The sequence below is a fragment of the Nyctibius grandis genome, chromosome 11, assembly GCF_013368605.1.
Source record: "Nyctibius grandis isolate bNycGra1 chromosome 11, bNycGra1.pri, whole genome shotgun sequence".
Classification (NCBI taxonomy): Eukaryota; Metazoa; Chordata; class Aves; order Nyctibiiformes; family Nyctibiidae; genus Nyctibius; species Nyctibius grandis.
The window spans coordinates 17978309-18003236 of NC_090668.1; the positions used below are offsets into that span (position 1 = coordinate 17978309).

The following is a 24928-nucleotide window of genomic DNA, read 5'->3' on the forward strand; positions in this document are numbered from 1 at the left end:
AAATATAGTTATTTTTATCTTTTAGTGCAAAGCCAGCAGAGAAAATCAGAAAAACAAACTTGTTTTTTTCCCCACATCCTTTGTAAACAATGACTTCTGGTGTGCTCCCCGCCCCCCCTTCCTCTACATTAGAGTGGTGGTGTTAATTCTTCTTCTGAGGTGATAAGAGGCCTTTTTTTCCCCTAAGGACTCAAATCCTCATCTGAATAGAATACGAACTCCCAGTGACTTTAATAGAGTTAATTGTAAAGGGGAACCAATGCACTTGCCTCTTCCAGGGGAACTTCCCATTTCCTTCCGCCAAGACTCAGCGAGATTTTGCTGTAACTTTCCTCGGAGATAAAGTTTCCCCTGTTTAATCACCATTTCAAATGCGTAAAACAAAATGTACCTTAATGAACGCGGATGTCAAGTGGTTTTGTATGTCTGCCCTGCTGAGAGACTGGATCTGGATCCTTATATACTGGACGGAGGGTGTGCTGGTGATAGCAAGCTGCAATTACACCAGAGACATAAGCTTAAAAGCTGCCTTGCTAACTGACTTTCATCAGCAAAATGACACCAGGTGCCAACACTCATGTATATGACCACAAAACTTGAAGAATTATTTTTTCAAACTGTGATCCCGGTTCACAAGTAAGTGCTCATTATAAGACACCATTTATCAAAGGATCATGGCAATGCTGATTGGAAGACACCTCTGATGGTCCACTAAGCAAGTCTAAAAGTTGAATATGAATGTAATATGTTTTGCCTGGCTATAAACTCAAGTTCAGATTTGTATGAGCTTGAAACAATTCTACAGGATTTAGAGTGGGGTGAATTTACAGTAAATGAGAAGAGAACTTGGCTCTAATTTTCCAGTTATTCCTATTAACTAGAATTACTTCCCAGTTTGAAATTCAGCAGCAATGCTGTACTTTGGAATTCAAAGCTAATCCAGTCTGAGCCCTCTCGAGAGTCCTTTTCTTCTTGTTTAAAATAAAGAAATGGGGGAAAAACATGCCATGAATGTGCATTCACATGCTTCCAGTTGAGCAATTTCTTTGAGGCTATCTTTGAAGCACAGTACAAAAAGCTGCAGAAATTCAGAGCAAAACCCTTCCCTCTACACAGGTTATATGATGTTGGGCATATTCACCAGTGGGAATTCCCTACGGCTTTTCCTTGCACACTGTGAAAACGAATTGACCCCATGTCGATGCACATACACTGCGTAACCTCAGCGGGTACCTGCGGAGCCCCACATGCCCTGCATGGCCCAGCCGGGGTGCTGGGACACGGGGGTGCTGGGCAGCCGCTGGCCTCTGCGGGAAGGGGTTGGGGTCACATGCTCCAGGAGTCCCCCGGGTACATGTGCGCCATGATTTTAATACGTTCGCAGCCTTGCTGAGAGCAGTAACTGTGTCCTTTCCGAGCTTCATGGGCTTGCAGATGAACAAAGAGGTACCTATAAATGAGAGCAAACAGAGGGATCAGAGCCACCGTGTGCTTAGAGAAAAGCCGAGCAGCAGCAGGGTCTGCACTTGCTAAATTGCATTATGCCTCCCATTGCCCAACATCACAGACCAACTCTGTCTTAGGCTGGTGTAACATGGCACACCGGCTGCAAAATGGGTCCTGCAAGGAGGCAGGTTGAGCTCCCCTCTCATCCCGGCATGATGAGACCTGCAGCACTCACAGCCCGTACGCTCAAGCCAGCTGCCTTCACCAGGCAAGCGTCGTGTGGGGCAGACACCCCCTCCAGCCCGTGCTGTCCCCAGGCATGGTGGCATCCCACCAGAGGAAGAGCAGCAGCGGTGCTCAGGCTGTTCTGCAGAAGGAGACAGGCTTGCCTGGAAATATCAGCATCTCCCCTTTGGCTCTCTTCGTTGCACTGTCCTGACCCAGGCAGAGCTTAGCCCTAGGCATGCATGACAAAAGCTCGAAGGCAGCCAGGTCTTCTGGCCTTTAGAGTTAATTTTTTTTTCCTGGCTGTTCTAAGTATGTTTTCAGTCATGTTCATTCTGCAATTCAGGCTGAGGAAATTATATAAACAGCTCAGTTCTTCTCCAGGATCAAAAAGATACATGAGCTTTAAAAGGAATTTTTCTTTCTATTTCTTTTTAAACTAAATATTTGTTTCCTATTTGACTGGAAGAAAGAATGAGTAAGCTTGGTTCTTCTCCAAGGATCCAGCATGTGGGGTTAAAAAAAGAAGGGGAAACATCCCACTCATTATTAAATAAAGTCTAAAAAACAACAACGGGAAAAGAAAAAAGCCAATCCCTGACTTTTGTGCTCTGAAAGACTAAAAAAAAAAAATCACTGCTGAATTAAACAGAGAACCAAAAGGCTGATACTACCACAATTAAGTTAGGTTAGACCCATCAATCTGCATGTACCAGGTCCGGAAGGCTGCTGGCAGCTAATGGCTCTTCCCCACAGACCCACATGTGTAACCATTTTCCCTGCTCTTCAGTAGTAAACAACCTGTTTACAGAATTTGGGCCTTTTTTTAAAAAAAACAAAACAAAACAAAACAAAACAAGAAAAGGAGGATTAATTGGTAAATTGTTATTTCACAATTCCTATCATGAGAGAGACCTGGCTATCAACAAGGAGAGTGGTTAGCAGGGAAGGCATTCCGGGATTCGATTGCTCATGCGTTATGGTTGAATGAATAAATAAATATATCCCATCTTATTTTCAAATCTGGCACTTGTGGATTGATTCCTGAAGCAGCTACTTAGTCAGGTGAAGCATCATGGGACTCATGGTTAGACCACAAAACACTTTTTTCCTCCCTAACTATTTTAGCTGACTGAGAAACACAGTTTCGTAATATGTTTTTTTAACCAAAGGTGTCCTAGAGTCTTACAAAGGTAGTGTAAGATCTCTAGGACTTGCTTCATGCCTTCAAAATAAGAGATGTACTATGGTACTCTCCTTTTTTTTACAAAATCCTATTTTTTAGAATGCGATGATTTTAGAAACCTCTCTTCATGAGAATATGAAGAAGCTGAAGCTTCCCAAACTGTCTCAGTGTTGAAGCTGCAGCAGTCATGAGAGGGCTTCTTTTTCATGGCCCTTTGGGGTCCACTGGGTTTTAACAGATATTTACACTGCACCCACACCCGCAGCAATCTGAGCAGCAGGGATGCCTCAAAGGAGATAAAGCCAGGCAAGAAATCAGCCATTTTCTTAACGGCAATGCAAATCGCTGCTCAGTGATAAAGAAATCAGGTTGAACAAGTTGCCCAGAGAAGCTGTGGCTGCCCCCTCCCTGGCAGTGTTCAAGGCCAGGTTGGATGGGGCTTGGAGCAATCTGGTCTAGTGGAAGGTGTCCCTGCCTGTGGCAGGGGGGTTGGAACTAGATGATCTTTAAGGTCCCTTCCAACACAAACCATTCTATGATTCTATGAAATAGACCCAACCCAGGTACTCCAGCTTGTAAATCCATTTTGACCTGAAATCAGTGAAAAGACCATGCAAGATGGATGGGCCTGAAATTTATGAGAAAAGGAAAGGAGGTGCTGGGGCTGGTAAGAGGAAGACCCCAAGGGTTTGCTGCCCATGCAGGGGCAATGCAGGGCTCACCCTGATGCTCGGTCGAAGTAGAAGAGCCGCTCGCCGGTCCGGTTGAGAGCACTGGCCAGGGAAGGAGCGGCGAGGTAGTGCTTCACGCTGTGCACCGTCCCTGTCCGTCGCTGGCAGATATCTGCCACAACCTGGAAAATGGTTTCCCTGGGATAGCAGAGGGCAACCTGCAGCCAGTCTCCGCTGTCGGCAAAGAGGGGAGGCAGGGGGAAAGAGAGAAAATGCACTTAAGGGCTCGAGTACAGGAGAGATGGTCTGCAGCCAAGAGTACAGTCTGCAGAGGAAAACAAAGAAATGTCCTTTGAGGTTCTCTTCCTCCTTTAAAAAAAACCACAACAAATCCCCAAAGCCAAAGAAAATCAGATTTTTTTGCTTTGTCTGGAATCAACGGCTGCTTATTACGAAGGTCTGATCCAGGGACCCTGGCTGACCTCAGAGGACTTTGAAACAGGTGCCAGAATGGCTTAAAATCAGAGATTTTCTCTTCCTTGCCTCATAAGGCTGCTGTACAACCAGTCACATACCCACTCGCGTCTCCTGAGGCAGCCGGGGCTTGTTTCAGTTCATCCGGAGCTGCTGCGGGAGAGGGAACCGGCATCCAGCAGACGTTTCACCGGGGGCACAGATTCAGGAATTAGAAAGTAATCTCTAACTTGAACCAGAGCCACGGTCTAAAGAGACCTGCTTCCTCCACTTTACAGCACAGTTTATTGTTATGGTTTCCATTAAAATCTCCCTCTCCCCTGTTCTTTCTTCAATGTCAGTTTAGACTAACTAACAGTAAAGTTAAATCATTTTTTAACTCTTGTGTACCGCAATTTCGGCACACACATTTACAAAAAAATCGTCCTCACGGCTTTCCTTTGTCTTGTAATTCACATTGCCACCCTCCTGGAGAGAAAAACCTGACTCCGAACTTGAAACCTTCGTTACACGACTGAGAGCCAAAAGAAGCAGTTACGGTGCACTTCGGATGCTGATGGGAAGGATCTTCCACAAAACGCAACACCCTTTCCTGTCTGCAGGATGCACTTGTGCTGTGCAAAGCAGAAAACCACAAGAAGTTTACACTTGGAAAGAAAAACTGAATACCAGGATAATTAGCTTAATTTTTTTTTCCTTTCTAGCCTCTGAAGTGGCTCAATGTGCCACACCAAGGTGCCTGAACCAGTACTGTGGTTAGCTTTCCTTATACTACCAAAACCATCCAGGCTTTAAATGGATTCTTTTAATTGCCTGGCTTCCTGGTTAAAATGTGAGAATATAAATGTGACTTAGAGAAAGACAAATGCCACCTTCATCGGCTGTCTTTCTGGGCCTTAAAAAGCTGAGGGAGACAAAGTTTCTCCAAAAGCTCCCCTGAAATGACCCACCACCCATCCCTGCCTGCAGAGCTATAAATGGGGGGAAACCGCTTCGATTTGGAGGAATCTGGGAATCTGCATGCCTAGACCTCTGCTTTACATTACACATGAGCACAAACACAAAGCTGTTTCAGTCTTTTTCTGGTTTTCTCATTAAAACAAAACAAAACTATCTACAGGATGGAAGAGGGGACAGGCTGTTCTAGAATAATAAATCAAAGCTGCACAAAGACCCATCAGCTTAAGCCAGATACTGCCCTCTAGATCTTAACCAACTCCAGCTGTGTCATAGCACAGGACAGCTAGAAAACGGTGATATTTTCAGATGATTTGGCCTCCGACTAGAGGAAATGAAAGAAATGCACCAGAGCCATGTTTGTGGAATATTTTTAGGACAGAGTCCCAAGACATTTGGCTGTTTCATAAGGGTGATTTGCATTGCGTTAGCACATTTCATCGCCTGAAGACACCATCAAAAGAAGGGCTTGTCATCTCCCTCAGATGCTGGGAACTGGCTTTGGTGCCGTGCTACATTGACTGCCACCTCCCTGGGGAACAAGAAAGGCACCAGAAAAGGCAATTGGAGGGTGAAATAAAAAAAAAAAAAAGGGTAAAAAAGGGTGTGAAAAAAAACACAGCTGCGACTGTCTTGAGTTGCTGGGGCATTTGGGAATATGAGTGCTAGGGCTCAGTGTGCACGTGAGGAGGCTGAGTGAAACGCTGTAATAAATTATATCAGGATGGAAAGGATCAAATGAAAAGCACCTACTTTGGAGTCTGTGGAGGAAGAGATGGAAATAAGTGCATTCCCACAACAAAGGGCTTGGGAAGAGACGTGAGAAGGGAAGGCAGTAGAAGTTATCCTTTATGTAAATATAGGAAAGAATAAGGTGGTTATTTTCTCTTTAATTTAGTGGTATTTTAACAGCTTCCTATTCAGTTCTTTACTTCGGTTCTGTTTCTTCAGCTTGTACAAAATCCGCTGTAAACCTTCCCATATACCTGGCTGTGGGGTTGAACTGGGCTCCACCATCTCCAGGAAAAGCAAAGCAAGAACCATCAGTGCTACTGCGGGACGGCCACAGGACCCTGCCTTGCAGCTGGCCGGCGGATGGGGGTCAGATGCCTGTTCTCCAGCCATTGCCAAAATCAAGGGAGAAATGCAACCGCAGGCAACAAGCGGTAATCAGGCATGGGACATCTTGGACATTGCGTTCAAAGTAAAACAGATGCGCGTGTGCCTTCCTCAGCCCCTGCGCTGGCCACCAAGGACCTCCTGGCTGGGTCTCAAGTGCAGGAAGCCTTCATCTTTTTCAGGGTGGTCAATAAACTGTGGCTTCTGCTTTATTTTGCTGCTTAAACCTCTCCATTCTGTCTTATTTACCAGCTGCTAGTCTGAGGTGAATATTTGCAGACAGAGTAAGAAAAATAAGTCCTTATTCTGCTGCTGTCCTTACCAGCATATCAGTTGGGATCTTTGCAGATGCCCCAGAGCCTTGGGGACACACACAGCACTAGGAAGAAAAGAAAACACTGAATTCATAGTAGATCCCAAATTATGAATTCAGAGTAATTTCAGACCCCTGCCTGAATGCTGTGGGAACATCTGTAGCTTTAGATGCTCTTATGCTTAAAGACCAGCATAAAGAAAGGGAAAAAATCGTTTAAAACACAAGGGGTAAAAGTCAGACTTGATACAGAAAATGCTGCCCAACGCAGCAATATATGGCACTTTTTTAAAAAAAAACTTTCATTCTTAGGAGTTTCTTGCAAGAGAAACAAAAATATTCTCAGGTGAAAAAAACGATTTTGGAATTAGCTGTCAGTTTAAGTGAAAGCCATACTAACAAGTGCAGGAAACTAACTTGAGCTATTTAAGATGTTTTCACCCCAAAACTAAGTGACCATGTTCACAACCTTTTCTAGTGATAAAGTTCAGTTCATTTTAAAAGTAAGGAACATTCTTCTTTCTTTTTTTCATTCTTGTTCTTAATCAGGCCAACATTTTCCTATAAAAAACATGGCATTTGAAGGAGAAAAGCTAAGTATGCCCTAGCAAAAACGAGTCCTAACAGTTTCAACCACTTGGAAATTTTTGAGTCTGCTGACACCACCATGTATAAAACCTGACACTTCTGTCCCTCTGTTACTGTCATTCATCAATCCTGACAGTGTGTTTCATGCATTTTTATGAATGTGTTTAGCCTGTTTATTTCCTTTTGGAAACGGCTGGATGAAACAAACCCAAGAGGCTTTTCTTTTTTCACCAGGACATTGGCATTTGCAGTTCTGGCTCTTTCAGGTGAAGCAAAAATATCAAGCAAAGTGTTAAAAAACTATTCTTATGTTTTGGCAACGAGCAGGCTTCCTGGGATAAGCAAAAGCAAAAAGAAGGATGAGGGAAAGGCAAAAAAAGCAGGCAAGAGGTTTCCTGTTCTTGGACATGAGGTAGATACAGATCCGCACGTACATGTGGACATACCTCATTTACAGCCCTCAGAACAATACCCCAAGCTCAACCCCAAACTCCCAAAGGCAAAGCCACTCGGTGAAACGTGATCAAGCAGCAAAGGAGGGGAAACTTTTGCGAGTGGGGGGGATTTAGTGAGTGTCACGGTTTAAAGCTGGGCCCAGCTATTAACCAGGTGGCAGATGCTCTCTGTTAACCCCTCTCCCCCCCCCCGCAAGGGAAAGGGAAAGGGAAAAGGGAGAGAGACTTATGGTTGGAAGTTAAAACAGTTTTAATAAACTATAATAATGAAAAAGAATATAATAACAATAATAATAGAAATAACCAAATATATACAAATATGTACAAAACCAAGATCAAGAGCTTGGAAATCCTCCTCAGGCAGAGTTGCTCCCCCCAGTACAGGCAGAGGGGAAAAGGCAGTACCTCCCCCCAGCACAGGCAGAGGGGAAAATGCAGTCCCTCCCCCCAGCATGGGCAGAGGGGAAAATGCAATAGCTCCACTGCCATCACACCTGCAGGCTTTTAACTGGAGATTTGGCAAAGCTGGTACCAATCAGTGGGAGACACGAGGGCCCCTCCCTCCTGGGCCCCACCTCCAGGAGGCAGTGGGTTAGTGATAAACAGGAAAGTGAGAATGACATGTATGGGATGGAATACCTTGCTGGTCAATCCTGGGTCACCTGCCCCGTCCACTCCTCCCTGCAGGTACAACCCCCTTTGGCTCTTTACATGTAAGCAGTGACCTTGGGTTCTCTAAGACTATTTGGCCTGGTTTGAGCCAAACCAGGACAGTGAGTCATGTAACTTGGAGATGAGATTTAGCTGGCGTAAACATAGAAAGAGAGTACATGTCTGGGACTCGCACTGCCTGGGAGAGGACAAATAACACTTGTTCAATATTGTGAACATGCCCCTTGACTACATAGGATAGAGTATCAGTCCTGGGCAAACGGGTAATGATCTAGTGCTGGGGTTGCTTGTTGTGCTCCACCATATTTATTGACATGGTGTGTCACGTAGCTGATGACCATGGAAGTGCACAGTCCAAATCCTGATCTCACTGACAAAAATCTGGGGTAAGCTAATGAGGGAGTGCCATAGAGTACAACTAAAAATTACTTATTTTTTTCTTGGCTCAAAAAACCGAGAGACTTTCATCCAATGAGCAGTATCCCCCAACTGTTATTACTACCTATTTAAAAACACCCACCTCTGACATTTTGGTCAACATCTACGTGAGCTGAAATTTCAAAGGGAGTGAGACAACTGGGAATTTGAAACTTCCCTGTTCATAATATGAGAACCAAGCAGAAATTCCCACATGCTGCTTTGGTAAGTTTGTCTCTCACAGGCTGAATTTTGAACTTCAAAAGACAAAAAAAGCAAAGCCACCATTCAGCCTCCAACCCATCCCAAGAACAAATCACAGGAGGTCAATGTTCCTTGCTCTCATTCAGGATACAGCTGTTTTTCTCTCCAAAAATGTCTCCCAACCTCAGAACAACCTGCCCAGCACCAGGCTGAATCTCCTCCGACACAAAACCCACTTTCACAACAAGCCACTTCCTCTCCAACCAGCTTCACTGGTGGGGAAAACAGAGTGAGAAATACGCACACATCTCAAGTGATGAGCAGAGTGAAGAAAGGGTTGCAAGGAACCTGGTCATTTCCTCATCACTTCCTCCCCAGTTCAATCTCTTTCCCTTGAACCCCACTGTTTCCCACCAGCTCCCTGCAGCTGTCGCTCACTCCTCTGATTTTTGCTTTTGCGAAGCTCAACAAATTATTGAAGGGATCCTGCCCTGAGGTACACTTCTGCTGATAGTTATGAAACCAGGGTCTGACTCAGACAGCATTTGGCTCGCAGACAATTGTATTCAAGCAAAAATAAGAACTTCCTGCATTTAAATACAGTACATCATCTTATCTTTTTTCCCACCCTACATGCTTTCATGGAGGAATCACATCCCAGTTCAGTTTGTATCTTTTTAATGCGTTCCCAAGTACTCTATTGCTGACTATTGTGTATTCTGTATTTTCCCGCTACGGGCGCCTCGGATGCACATCAGGTCAAGAGAGGTTGGTGGCCCTGAGGAGCCCCAAGCCCCACTCCACAGGCCAGGAGAAGGGTGGAAAGCAAAGAAAAACCGTCGGGTTTCATGTGCCAGGCTTCAAAGTGACAAGCAGCCTGGTTTGCCATGGCCATCTGGGGATCATCTCATGCTCAGGTTGCTCTAATTCATGCTGTAAAATGATCTGCTCAGAAAGGACATCTCTCCTCAGAGTCACCTTGTTAATCCAGCCCACTGCCACCGGGCAGCTGCAAGCAGAAACCATGGAGGACAGAGAGCACAAGGGCTGCAGGTGAGGAGGCAAAGAAGGGGCTTTAGGATCACTTGAACACGACGATGTCAGCACCCGCTTTGGCCCAGCTGTATTAAAATGGTGCTATCTCCAACCTGGTGTTCTGGCAAATGTTACAGCTTCTTTCCAATTTTTTAAAAAATATCTTGTGGCTTTCAGCCATGGGTTGACCTGTGGGTAATTTAAGGGTTTTAAATAGACAGAAGGGAATTCAAATATATCTGCTGACTTCTGTGTTGTGTGGCTGACTAACTCTGAATTACAGATGTTATCAGGAGGGGCAGGGCTATGAAACCCAAGTAGCACTTTACTTATTATTATTGGAAATAGTGCTGGTCTTACTTGTATTGTATCCAGATTTGGGGGGATCGAGGTCAGAACTCATGTACATAGAAGAACAAGAAAGCAGTCACAGACTTAAACTATTAACTCCAATTTGAAATACTAATTTTGCCTTCCTGTGCATTTATCAATCTGGGAAGCAAGAGGAAAAGCTCATTTAGAACTAATCTGAAAAAGAAACAATTTAGGAAATATCCATAAACTGGGCAAGTCTGCAACAAGCACGTTCTAGCCTTGTCTCGTTATCTTTGTTTTCCTCCAGGCCTTATCACCACTAAGGAATTTAATCGCAAAAATGACAAGTAGCTGAAAGTATGAATCAGACTGGCATTGACTAAGAAGCCATAGGAAAAACACCTGCCTACACAACCCTGACAAATGCAAATATAACGAGTCCCCCAGAGTCTCACTGCAGACACAAGATGCATAAGTTTGCCTGTGCTGAAATCTCCACCTTTGGATGGGTTGCAGCATCCTGAAGGCTTCACATCACCCAGCGTCCAAAGGCTCCGCTGTTTTCAATCAAGAATTTAGACGCAAGCTCATTCCAGGCTCTTGAATTTTCAGGTAATTAAGATTACTGAAATAATAATTCACACTGGTGAATACGATAACAAGCCCTAGCACAGGACCCCAGCCTAGCAAATACAGGAGTCGAGCCGTGCACCTGCGCCCATCCCTGCACAAACACAGGGGGAAAGGCTGAACACATGCCCAAGCACACACACGGACACCTGCCCTTTTGCTTGCTGTTGACAAGAAATCTGGTCCTCCCCTGCCAATTTTTTTTTTTTTTTTTTAAAAAGCTCTCCTGAGGATCCAGCTCCTGCAACAAGGCACTAAAGAACATCAATATTGTGAGCCACGCTGTACCTCTCCAGGTGAAGCTAAGAGGGTGCCGATGAAGAGAGCCTGGGGAAGGCTGCCCTGCGCTGTCCTTGGAGCCAGCATCTGTCAGGAGAGGTGCAGTACAAAGGAAAGCCCCTGCTTGCAGGACTGTGGCAATCTACCTAAAAAAATACACTCTTTATACTATTAGCTGCTCACATTTCCCTGAACTCTCTGTTGAGCCACAGCAGAGAACCCTAACAAGGGAAAACCCTTCCCTCTGAGCCTGAACAGACCAAGTATAGAGATATTTGCCTGTGCTCATTAAAAACAAGGAATGTTTCATCTAATTGCCACTGCTTTTCAGGCTGCTTCAACAACACAACTTATTACACTATACTTCAGATATGTGCTTTGAGGAGATTTAATTCTTATCTGTAGATTTGCTGATAGCACGAAGAAGCCTGGCTGATTTACTGAACAGCACTGTGCCTTTGATAATAGTATTTGCCTTAGCTGCTTCTGCAATTAGAGTGTTTGCACACACACAAAGCCTGGGTCATTAAACTGAAGGACTACATTTCTGACTTTGCTTACTGTATGAAGTGCCAATCTTTGTACTGTTTTCCAGCACCTGAAAGGAGGCACTTACTTGCAGCCAAATAATGTTTTCCATCCTCTCCTCCTGGCTTACCAGCCTTTCCCTGTTCTTGTAACAAGTTTGATGCTTTTTGCAGGCCTTTGTGCTCCAGGATAGTAATTTTGAGCAAAGCCCTTAACTCAGTCTTACAGATAATTCTCATTCTTCCGTGAAGCAGAAGAAAACATATGAACAGCTCTGAGGGGGTGGAAACTGCTCCAACAAAGAGACAAGGGCCGTGGAGAAGGGGTCTGAGGTCCCCATCCATGACGGTTTCGCACAACGCTTTATACTCAATGAGAGTAATCCTCAGCAGATCTGGACTGGTTCTGGAGCACACTTCATTCCTGGTCATTAAAATTCCAGCCGGCGCTCTCCTGTTCACTTGCCAAAACATTCAGAAGCTACTTGTCCTGCGTTACCTCCTTCCAGAAGCATCAATATCCAGCTGTCTTCTCATGCTCACAGGGAAACTCCCAGCCATTGGACACACAACCCTATCTATAGCTTAATAAGGGCATTTCTGCTGAGACAGCGATGTTCCCCAGCAGTCTGAACACACAGCCTGTGGGTCTCTGCCATGGCTTTATATTTGCCTATCAGTCAGGTAGTGACGAATGCAAACAAGCGTACCTCTCACTGGAAGGGAAGTTGGCATGTGTTACAGAGCTCGTTTGCACCATGTGGCCGCAGATGGCAGCACGTGGAGACACAGCAATTTCCTTTGGTTTAGCTACATATTTTGATGGAAGTGAAGAAACTGAAGAATTACCCTAAACATGGTTTGAATCAGAGCGAGGAAGACGCAAGTACTGCAGCAACCCTTCAGGCGCCCACGAGAGAAAGAAAAAGATCTGCTCGGTGGCTGTGCTCTAACGGGTGTCCTCCTCCGCTGAGTAAATCCACCCCAGCCGCGCCTCTGAACTCACTGGACAAGATGCGCAGCTCACCAAAAGCAGCGCTGCCAATTGCAGCTGAGCCATGTGAATTCATCCCGACTGGCTCCTGCCCACCCCAGGAATCCAGACGTTCCAGTCTTTTAATAGACGTCTGAACTGGCCTGACTTCTACTGGGCCTTTCTACAGTGCTTCGGAGGCAGGGAAAGTGTTAACCCTGCAAGTATTCAACATCAGTGCTATGCCTGACCTCCACAGAACTCCAAATCCTGGTACACATCCCCCTGTCAAATTCCTTATTTCCCCTCTGACCTTCCTTTAGCCAGCGTAGAGCAAATCACTACAGAAGGATGAGGGCTGTCCAGCTGCAAGGCAGCATCCCAGATATATCTATCCATGATTTTACAATGACAAGACTAAAAATAGTTCAGTCGTTCACTCTGTTATGTATGAAATTATTAATCCTAGAATACTGCAACTAAAGCTCATCAAACAGTTTTTTGTTTGCATCACGTATGCTGCACAGATGTTACTATCTTAAGAATTCATTTTTTGGCAGATTATTCAGTATTTTGATTTTAAAAGAACAAACAAAACATAAAGCCACTTGAGACAGGTAAAAAGTCTTCCCTGATTTTCTAACTCTGATTACTCTGGGCTCCACAATCTGAGATTTCTTCCATTCCAGAAAGAGTTAGAAAACAATGTTTAATAAAGGTAATACATGGAACTGCTTAGGCAGGCACTTGTTTTCCTTCCAACCTGTAAACCCTCTTTTTCACCTCAATTGCTTTACCCTTCCATGGGAATCTTGTTTCTCTGCGTTTTTGCATGTAGTCTGGACATTTCACCACTGCATCAGCCCTAAGTTGTTACCATCCAGCATACTTGAGGCATACACAGAGCAGCCACACATTTCATTCCCAATTATTTCTCAGCAAGATGCTCTAAATAAAACGGAGTAAAATTGTGGTTTTCCACACAAATTTCTTGTTTATAGTTCTTCAAAACACACACCTTGCCAACCATTTCTGGATCAGAAAAATCTACAAACCTTTGCCCTGTTCAAATAACTGGTTTCACACAAGACAAAGAGAACCACAACCACATTGTGGTTTTCAACAGTAAAATGCAGTTAAAGTTGCTGCTTGAACAAGAGCTAAACTTCAAGCTGAGTTTTACCAAAGACCCAGTGCTGCCCTCAAATTTGAATCTGTGCTTGAAGGACGCGGGCCAAAGCTTCGACAAGTATTAATTGACAGTGACAGAGTAACCACCAGTTGCCCAGCAGAAGACTTAGCTCTGCAATTGCAAGGAAACAGCTAATCATTCTAAGACAGACAATAATTACAAAGCTCACCTTCTCCATGAGTGACTAATGGGTTTCCCTCTTCCTTAAAGTGCACAAAAATATATTAATATGGAAAACAGTGATTTAATTCTAATATTTCCTTTGTGACAGGCGGGTCCAAACTCTGATCCTCCAGCGATTCGGCCATGGCCCTACAGTTACTACATCTTTAAATCAAGAGGATCAGGTATATGTCACTCACTATAATGGGCATGTATGAAGAGTAAGAAGAACGGGTACTAAAAACCATAAATGAAATTATGCAAAATGAAACGGATTTCAAGGGAAAAAAGTAATATCTAAAATGGATATACCCTGCTCTTATACAATGCTAGAAGAAAACATGGAAAATAAACACAGCACAGCCTACAATTTTGCTGTACTGAGTCCTAACGTTTTAAAACTTTATGTAAAAAGAAACAGGGATTGCAGTGCTGTTTGGATTACAGAAGATGCAAAAGCTCTGTGCACATTCTGATGTATTTCTGCACTTTATATATATGGGAGATAAATTATGTGTGCAGCAACTAGTACAAACAAACAAATAAGAGCCAGAGCTCTTCTGGAGGGATTTCAGGTACAGCAGGCCAGGACTTAACTTGGATTCTGTCTCAAAACTTTCTGGAAAGAGAAACGCCTCTGCACATCAAAAAAAAAGCTGGAATAAAGTGAAAGCAGAGGCATCTCTTTGCATCAGTAAGTGCCAGCCATTAACACCTTGCTTCCACACCTTCAGAAATTGCCGAGACATTTGAAAGGTCACTTGTGAATAACCCGGGAAATTGTTAAAGCTCCAGGCCTTTTGAAAACAGAACATTTTCTAACAACATAGGGCAGTACCTGTTGAAGTTGATTGGGTACAGGATAATATCCTCAGGTGCTCTGCCGTCCCACTGGATGATATAAGCCTGCTCGAGCATGACGACAGGCTGGTACTGCTGGTATGGTGCTCCTCTGTTCACACCTTGTAACCGCAAGGGATGGGAATGGTATGCTGCTCTGGCAATGGATAAGGTCAGGTTCTCAGGGCGTCTGGCCTGAATATAAAGCTGAGGGTGAAAGGAAAATGACAAACGTATCCATCAAACCAGCCAGGCTCAGCCATAACATGTGCATTTGATCATCGTTGCCTGTAAATGGTTTTTGCCAATGAAGAGCTCAGAACATTTGGAAAGTCACTGAAACATTTCCAGTTCAAATAAAAAGGTAAAACAGAAATAGCATCTGCAGCCATTCGTGGGGACACCATGAAGTGGGATATGAATTGTACAGCGCCATAAAAACGTTCACTATTCAAAATCTTAAGGGAGAAGGGTCATCAAGAAAATATTGCAAAGTAACTCTTTTTTTATGAACTCAAATAGCTGCACTTTAAAAACAGGCGTATTCCATTGAAAATACAGAAAACTCTTAAGTTATTTCAACAGGCTTTGGATCAGGTCCAGCTATCTAATGGAATCCACATCTCACTCTCAAGTAGCAGACTAGGCCTAAATTTTGGGGGCTAAAACTCAATGGCCTGACTCTATGATGTGATAGACTAAATACCCCTTGTTCCACAGGCTTGAACAGAGAGCTCTGTTGTGCAGGGACCAACAGATGCCCTTGGCTTGTAGTTCAACTCTACAGACCAATTACAAAACTACACCCCAGTTGTATGCTTGTTCTGTCCTGCCATCACTCAAATGAAGGCCGATTCATGTTGCAAACATTAGTTTTAAGGCTGAACGTAAGGTGTTCACCTGCTTCCTCCCATGTGAAATTCCAGTGCAAAAGGAGGATGCACAGCTAGTCATATAAATCTGTCTCGGTACACAGGGCCGTGGCAGGCAGCTTGTCATATTCCCTGAAGGGTTTCAAATGCACCAAGGGCTGGTGAGGACACCTATAACCCTGCTGCTTTCGCTCTCCTGCAATGTAAAATAGCACTCTTTGCATCAAGATCTTAAAAGACCCAACATAAAGATCCATTTTAGCTCAGAAAAGTCTTAAGCTTCTACATGAGCACCCATCCAGCAAAATTATTTTTAAACTTGATTTCTGTCTTTGAGGTAGATCAAAATGGAGCCAGTAGTCTCTTAACAGATTTTAATACATTAGGCAAGGATACAAACACAGCCAAGACCAGCAGAGAGGGCGAGACTCCATCTATCAGGATATCTGCCTTCTAATGTAGGGCTGTGAGACCTTGGCCCCTCACATCTCCATATCTGCTTCTCTTCCTCTTGTCTACGCAGATTGAAAGCTCTGCAAAAACAGACTGTCTCTCACTGGTTTACATGTGGGCTTATTTTAGTTGGGGTTTCTAACCAATTCAGCTCGCAGTTCCAGTTTCATTCTGAGAAGGACTTTGTGCTTGCGCCTGCTCCTGGTGTTGAGTTTGAGCTCCTCAGCACCTCCAAAAGACAGGCCATCTCTGCCTACTCCCCACCTCAGCCCTGAATTCAGCAGCCTCATGCTGAATGCTCCAGTTAAAAATTTGGGTCTCATGTCAAAAAAGTAATCCAAAAGTGGTTGTAAATATTTCTTGGATATTCAGTTCATTCCTCCTTTCACACCATTGAACTTCAACGATGAGAGCCTATCCTGAGTGGTATCTGCAGACCCTTGGAGATGAAAGTGGACCCCAGAATTGCATTAAACACAAGCTTTTCTTGATGGCTGAAACTATTGATCAAGTAATTCACCCCAACAATATCTGAGCAGCAGCCCATTTGCTCATTCTTGATAGATCAAGGAAGAATAAATTATTTTTACAGTCTGATAAAAGATGGTTTTTATCTATGAAACCAAGGAGGAAAACTTATTTTCCCTTCACATTCAAACCATGATTGGAAAGTCAGTAACACGCGATGCAATAAACCACATTTCAATCTCATTTGTCCCCACCTGGATGTGTAAGTGCTGAGGCCAGAGCAGGTGACCAGTAAGGTCCCTTTGGACCTGAAATCCCATCAATGTATTAGTTGTTCTCAATCAAAAGAGCATTTCCTGACAAAGAACGGTTGGAATGAACTCCGAGACTGCAAAGTAATAGCCCACTTGTGTCTTTCTGGGTCAGAGGCAAGAGTTTCTGTCCTATCACTGTAAACTTTGATATTATTTCCTTCTAATATGTGTCTCCAGCAAGCACAGAATATTAAGGTGGTAGCTGCTGTGCACTTACTACAACATTAAATGCACCATGGATAAAATAAGCCAAGAAAGGAAGGAAATGCATTCAGTGAGCCCCAAGAGTTCCTAAATTACACACTACCAAGAACAAGAGATTCGTATATACTTTAAGGTATTTGTGTAAGAAGGAAAAGAGAGAGAGAGAGACCGCTATGCATAGCCTAAGCTGCTCACTACAACGATTGTTAATGAGTTCAAGGAAGAGCTGGAAGAGTTTGTAGTATGCTTCAATAAGATAATGGGGAAAGCGTGTCAGAGATTTGTTAGTAACATTTTCTCCCAAGTGCCTAGGGACCAAGTCATAGGTCTGACATTAAGGATAGGGGTGACAGCTGTTTTGAGAATGAAACAGTAATTACTAGAACAAGTAAAAATGCCACATCTGTGTTGACAGAAAAATTTGTAAACTGACTTTGTCTCCTGCAATGACCAACAGTGGCCACTGAGTGAATGCCTTCCAGAACTGCAAGCCACCAAGGATGTGATTTTCAGTCCTACAGAAATACAGTAGTGTATCTGGTGGATTTTGCAAAATGTTTATTACTAAAGGAGGTCACAGTAGGTAAATGCCCTGATCAAGCAACCCAGATCCTACATGAAGAGACTCTTTTGCCCAGGTGGAGCATTACTAAGTCAACAGGACTCTGACAGGGAACTGGGACTGGCTGAGAAGTTTCCTGCAGCAATTGAACTCAGCTCTGAAACAACAGTCTTGGTGGCTTGGTCCTTCCTGAACACACAAAGCTTCAGAGAAAGCAGCACGCCACATTTTCCCATTCATCCCTTTCTCTGGACCTCCCCCCTCATTCGAGGGAACAAGGGACAAGAGGGGAACCCGATCCCCGTCCATGAAATCCCTGAGCTCCCTTCTGTGACACTGACTCATGTCAGTTCTAGGACTTGTTTATTGTTACCCCTTCAGGACTGCAATCAAGACCAACAGATTACTTCAGAAAAATCCCAGAAGAGCCATCCACCAAAAGGCTGCTTTTCATTCCCAATGAGATGAATGAAGTAAAAAGAACCCTTTGAGCTCCACCAGCCCCAGGTAGGTGAAACATCAGCCACTGTCCCAGCATAGTGCTCTTGGGATGTCACAATGTGGCCTCTTTCTTCCTCAGCCTGTACTCTGTGACACCTTTACTCACTTGAACTGAACTCGGAAAACTTTATCACTTTTCTTCCTTGCATCTACGTTTACAGGGGCAAAACACTTGTGAATAGAAGTGGAAAGTAGAGTAACAAGAGAATTTTTTTCTAGAATGAAAAATCCATCTTCCTTAGCAACACCTCCATAATTTTTGATTAGCTCTATTGAAGTATTTAAGAGAAGAAAGTAGGTCATAAAGATACTTTAAACTATGAGAAGTGGTGACAGCTTAATGTAGTAGGAGAAGAGCAGCTAGTTAAAATGTTATAAAATGTGAGCCTTCCAGTTGCCTGGATGGTTTAATGGACATAGTTGTCATTTTAGCTGCTTAACACTTCATGTTAAAAAGATGTGTCAGATTTCCCTGTGCTTACATGGCAATTTTCCCAAGTAGATTGTGAAACTGAGAAGATAAGTTCTTTTACAATTCATGGCGTATCTGCTATTCAGCTGGATAGCGAGTATGAAGATAAGCAACATGCAAAGTATTGGAACAGAAAATCTTGGTTTCTGAGAAAAGGTTTGATTGCTTTCTAGTTTCTTTAACATTGCTTTTGTCCTGCTGTCAGCTGTCAAGCTGGGGCAAAATACCTTAAAAATTAGAAGTTCAAAACATACCTTCTCCCCTTCTGGTTGTTTGACTGTTCAAAAAACGTTAATTTCCCAGGGCAAAACATTTTCTCTATGAAATTTCCAAGTGAAGACTTTAAGATTCTTTAGGAAAGAAAAAAATTTCTTTCTCTAAGACATGCTAGGATCTCACTGACATCAACAAAACTACTTTGATTTTCCATTGGTGTACATCAAAGATCAAAATTGGACCTCTTTGTCCAAATACAGACACCATTATCTGCAAAGTATCTTGCAGGCTTTTCCTTCTTCCCAGTCTGTGAGGCGCTGACAATCCTCAAGCATCACAGGTACCCTGGGATTGTGTGGTTTTGCCTCTGCTTAGAAAAGCACCATTCACTACCTAATACATCTCTTGCTTTACGTTTAGAAGCATCAGTACCAAAACCAGCTACACAGGCACTGAATGCACAAGCGGATACCAGCTGAAGGTATCTAACTTGGATAATCAGGACCAGTGCAACTGCAAACATTCACTGCAAGAAGCATCAACAGAAGTGGAAGAATTTCTATTTCAGCAGCCCGCAATCAGGTAGTGACTAAGTGAACTGGTGAAAAATCAACAGCATCACCTAAAGTATTTTATAATAGCAAGGCATCAATTTTCGTTAATTCAAAACTGACACTAGTTCAGCTATGTGTGAGTCTCTTATGACTGTCTAACACCTTTTTAAGCTTATAAAAGAAAATAGCACTTACTGCCAAAAACTCTGCTTATTTTAATAAAGACTAACACCAAAAAAGAGAACTTTCACTGCCTCTCTTGATGAGTTGCTGTGAAGTCTGCAAGGAAGCAGTAAGTGCACAGCTTCAACTGCCCAGTGGGAGCCAAGGCACTTGTCTTACTATTTATATAAAAATCAGAAATGGTTCAGGAATCTCATTTACATTTTAACAAGTAACACAGGTGTTGAGGAGTCCCCAGTTCAGTGCCATTGGAAATCTCACCCACCTACATGGAGAGAACTATGGCATGAGCCTCTCTCTACATTTTTCTTTTATTACTGGCCTTTGCAACAGCTGAAAGTCAGGTTGACAGGACACCGAGGACCTCAGCGCCCTGCTGGTGGAGTCTGAGTGACTCACAGAGATGGCCAGACTCTTGTGATTTCCCTGTGAGTCTCCCTCTATTTGATGTTCCTCCTCAAAGCCTCGTTTTATTTACATTACAACATGAGATTTTCAGCTGTCATTAAAAAGCAAAGGGGTTGGTCTTGTTTGGACAACACCATCCCTACAGGCTCCAGAATCAAAAGCGGAGGACAAAAAGACCTGATAGTTCTTGTTTGTGTAAATTTTGAGATTTTAAGCTGGTCCCAGAACCCTTTTTTTGGTAGCGAAAGGCAACATGGGAGCCAAAGCATGAGGCATTTCTTAGTGCTCCCTGCTGTGTTGGACACCACGTGGGGAAGGTGGCATGATGCTTCCTGGGAATGGTGAGGAGAAAGGGCCATGAACCAGCCATAGGAAGGTGGGAATGTCAGCCTGAATTGCCAGATTAAAATGCCCTCAGGGAAGTCTGTCCCCAGGATTTATGGAGCTAGAAATGCTGCCAGAGGAACAGGTTTTCCTTTCCTGGGCAAATTACATCCAGGAGAAGAAAAGCATGAAAAGTGCATGAAAGAAACCAAGCAGAAAGGAATTAACTGAACTCTAGGCACTTTGCTCAGAAAGGATCTGGCTGCAACGTTAGCTGAAGGACTTGGATCTCATTTTTCCATGCCAAGTAGCCCATCCCTAGGCTGACTATCTTGGGCCCCATTCAGCAGTAATATAAGAGTCATCATTTCCTTGAACTGAAAGGACATTTTCACCTGTTTGCACTAGGAAAGAATAAAAGTTCTTGTCTACCAGAGCTACACGAAAAGAAAACAGATTTTGTAATAGAGTTGCTAAGATCAAAGCAAACCATTTTTCTCCATAATTGGATTCACTCTTTTAGGCTTTTGATCTAAAATACAACACTCAGAATTTAGCACACAAACAAATCATCAGTTTGTCAAGGTGCTGAGAACCAGGGTTAAGCTGAAATACTCCAACATATATACCCTCCAAATTAAATCAAACCCTGCTGCACAGGACCAATTTCTTCTACCCTGCACACATATATATTTCCCTACCCAAAACCCATAAAGTAAAGCATTTAATATGAGCTTTACTCATCCTGCTGGATGCTGATTAGTTGAAAAATGCTGGTAACGGATCCCAGAGAAGCAAATGTTTATGCTTGCCTAAACCTAGCCAAGGAAATTTTCTATGGTGGAAAAACTGCCTCACCACGTAGAAAGCCATAACTGGGAGTGTATTAATAGAAATAAAAATATAAATGCCTGCTTGTTTACAATTCTGAATTTAACTGTTAGGTTGCCAGAGCAGAGAATATAATTTCTCTAGAGACACACAGCAAAATATAAGTGCCAAGCACAAACCCCTAATTCAATGAGAGTGTTTCATAGGAGCCCAATCCTGTTTCTGCCTAGTCAATAGCAAACCAGGGGATATAAGTCCAGTGTCTAGACACTTAAATAGCAATTCCTGCTCCCTGCTGTGCAACTAAAGCAAAGGCATATACATTTTTTTTAGCTGAAGGAGATATGCATAATCTGGATATGACTGTGCACATGCAGATCTCAAAGACAATTGCATTCATAAAGTTTCATGCAGAAAGTTTGTTGGAGAAAGGGGAGCAGCATGCTGTGTCTGACTACCTGAAGTGTGAGCCCACACATTACCACACATCAGAGAATCCACAGAGAAAGTACCTTCAGAAACCTCCCAATGTGGAAAATCTATGAGTCTAGTTTGAAACACACCCTGAGGTGCAACTGTAGGAAATCAGGTTCTGCTAATCCCCACACTCACAAAACTGCATGTTGCAAAGAGGAACCTGACAGCCTGCTCCTCTCGAGGCAATTTTAATGCTGCCTGGTCTTCAGTGCCTTCAGGCAGAGTTTCATCCTGTGCCACATCTGGGCAATGTCTACTGACTCCCAAGGAGACAAGAGTTTGCAGCATGGTCCCAAGTGCACAGAAGATTCTTACAATAAAATAATATAAAATAAATAAATAAATAGCACCTGCTGTATCTCATGAACTCTGATCTTATTTTAAGATCACTTCATATTCCTTTCTTGCCTTTCACATCCAGCAGCACACCCCACTGCAGTCTTTATTTGACAGTGCAGGGCTGTTCTCAGGGGTCAGGAGAACATAATGGTCCTTCCAAAAGCCACATCTTGTGTGACGGCTCCCAGTACCCACTCTCCAACCTCAAACCACGCGGTGCTGTGTGCGCACTCCACACACAGTCTTAATATTTGGCCTGTTCAACACAAGGACAGAGGAGACCTGGCAAGATGTCCAAGTAACTGGAGTTTTAAAACAGGCCTGGATACTTATTTTGTAAATACATTAACATCCTTTAGAAGTAGAGGAGCAAGGAGAGCCATCTGTGATCTTGCAGGTGACTGAAAGCTGTGGTGAGTCACGTATTTACAGTATGCTCTATCCACAGACAAAGGTCTTGTCAAAATTTGAGCAACATACAATGAACTACAATTTGATTTTGAGGTCACATTTTCCCTCCATTTACCATTCTCCTCTTTCTTTCTTTCCCTACTGAAAGGTTACCTGGGATTTGCAGCCCTTTCTACCAAGGTGTTGACATCTAAGCTAAGGTCTCTAACTCAAGTGTGCTGAAGAAAACTGCTGCGAAGGTTTATGACCACCCTCACCTAAGACTGACCATCCCTCAGTAACGGGAAGTAATAAGTGTGAGTTTGTGTCTCAAGCACCCGTTTCACCATCCTGAACACAGAGGGATGTATCAGAGGAGTAACATCTTCCATTATTGAAACTTGATTCACTAGACTTATCCACCAGAGCCCCCCGTTACCTGTGCGAATTTCCCGGTACACATCATCCCGTTCCAGCGTGGGACAGTGAGACACCCGGGATGACGCAGCAAGTAGTTGTCTGCTCTGCCTATGAAAGTGTCCGGGTACCCTGTCACCGAGCCGTCCAGATCATGGAAGATAGACATTTTGTCACCGTCATTATCGTTGGTTCCAAACCACTGGCCTGATTTGCCAAAAAACACTTTCAGTCCAACCTAGCAGGAGAAAACAAGAAGAAAAATTACTGGTTAGGTCTAAGTAAGGACTTGGGTTTGCAGTGTTTTAACAGCCAAAACAGCTAGAACTAGAAAGCTCTATTGTTTGAGTAGGTATTTTGTTTTGCCTCTTCTATTTAGAAAAATTTCTGACTGTATTGGTTTTCCCCCTCATTTCTTAATCTCAGGACATATTTTCTCAAAATTTAGGCTTATGGTTCTTTGAAATGGACCCACACAACCATGTATTCCTTGAAATCACACAGCAATAAATTGTGTGGTGGCAAAAGGAAGGGGATTACTCAAAGGGTAGGGAAGTACTGGAAGATTATGAAATTTACTGAGGAATATAACAGCTGTGATCAAAGAAACAAAAATTACTAGATATTTGGTGAATTTTCCCATATATTTTCAATGGCTGATCTAAGCAGTTCTGTGAGTGTCATTTTTTTCTAATTCTTCCCCTAAAACGTTATAAAAGTCATAGAAGTTACAGCAGTTCTCAGAATTTGGCTCTTGTGCACATTCTAATATATCCCCTGAAGTATTTTTTTTTTTTTAGGAAAGAGAAATAACAGGAAGCAGCATTATCCTCATTATGCATAGCTCTGTTTTCAAGATTTTTCAGTAGCTAATTAAAAGAATCTGTCCTGATATGAAAATCGAGCAAAACAAGGAACCTGCAGATGTTCAGCAAAAAGCCATGGAATATTTTATTGTCTGCAGAAAAAATTATTACAGTGTGTGACGATTAAGTTCTGAAGTAATTGAGAAAATAATTACTCCGGGTCAAGCACTCCGAGTGAATCCTGCAGCAGTGTGTATAAAAGCAGACGGCATTAATAGCGACTGGATCACGCCGACCCACAGGACTGTAATTTGTTCCATTTAGCCCAACTACTTTTAATTGGACTGTGCATATGAGTAAGAATTAGGGTCAGCAGGATGAGGCTGCAAGTTTACTCAGGGCTTTAAAGGCTTTATTTTAACAATAATAAACAGAACAGCTTAGGAGAATAGGAGGGTCATTGTGATTCTGAGTTAGATGGAAAGTCCCACTGGCTTCTTCTGCAGCAAGAACTACTTGCAGAATAAAAGTCTTTATTCCATTAATATTAAATTAGAGCCTAGAACCATTTTTCTGCCACCTTCTTGTCTAAGTATGAGTCTCATAAACGAACACCTGAAGTAATCTCACTTAAAAGAGGCTCAAACATATGGAAATTTAATGTGTATTTTTGAGTGTTTTAAAACCTTTTCTTACTGCACCACAGGAAATTTTTGCCCAAAGGACTATTTGGCAAAGTAGGAGGATCCCAAAAGTTGGGTTTTTTTCTTTCATTTCAATTTATAAAAGAGAAGATATTAAAAAAATGTAAACACAGTGCTGCAGCTCAAAGCTCTGTTATAAATACTTAGTGACAGTGCACTTCTGGAGTTGAATATGAAAACGGGCACTTCACTGGGGAGAAGAACAAAGTCAGCTGTACTTCAAAACAAACTGAGGCACAGCCAGCACATCTTACATTTGATTAACACTCTCAGTGTTTCCATCCAGCAGCAGACAGTTTTGGTGCTAACGTTAATCTGATTTCTAACAGTCTCCTCTAAAAAGTCTGAAAGTCAGAAACAAAATGCAAATGTTAATGAGCAGTGTCACTTCTTTTATAAGTCTCAAGGTTACCTTATTTTTCTATGCTGAGGGATAGGGATGCACTGAGTTTGTGGTTACAGCTACAGCAAAATATATATTTTTTTATAAGTGAACATGCATGAACAGAGACAAGACTCAGCTCGTCAGGTATGTCCATGTGCAGCTAGGAATAAGCTAGAAGAGAGTGTACAGACAGGTCATGTCTAACTACCACACTACTATTCAGACACCTGATTTTCATTAGGTGTGGACTACCTGGGCGTCATACGGTATAAAGGTTACCTGAATTACGAGTCTGAAGCCTGACAGGGAGACCTGACAGATGATGGTTATGCGAGTATGTAATCCCTTAGGAATATGCTAACCTGTCC

The 24928-nt window shown here is 43.0% G+C and overlaps 1 protein-coding gene across 1 annotated transcript in view; it reads right to left on the minus strand.

Annotated features, from left to right (window-relative positions):
* Positions 1–1326: 1326 nt before the first annotated feature.
* LOC137668947 (inactive cell surface hyaluronidase CEMIP2-like) overlaps positions 1327–24928 on the minus strand; it is a 43205-nt gene continuing 19603 nt past the window's right edge. The window contains exons 15-18 of the mRNA XM_068410763.1: positions 22688–22903; positions 14679–14887; positions 3580–3762; positions 1327–1450 (exon numbers count right to left, since the gene is read on the minus strand). Coding sequence (XP_068266864.1) covers positions 1327–1450; positions 3580–3762; positions 14679–14887; positions 22688–22903 — 732 coding nt within the window. The remainder of the gene's footprint in view (positions 1451–3579; positions 3763–14678; positions 14888–22687; positions 22904–24928) is intronic.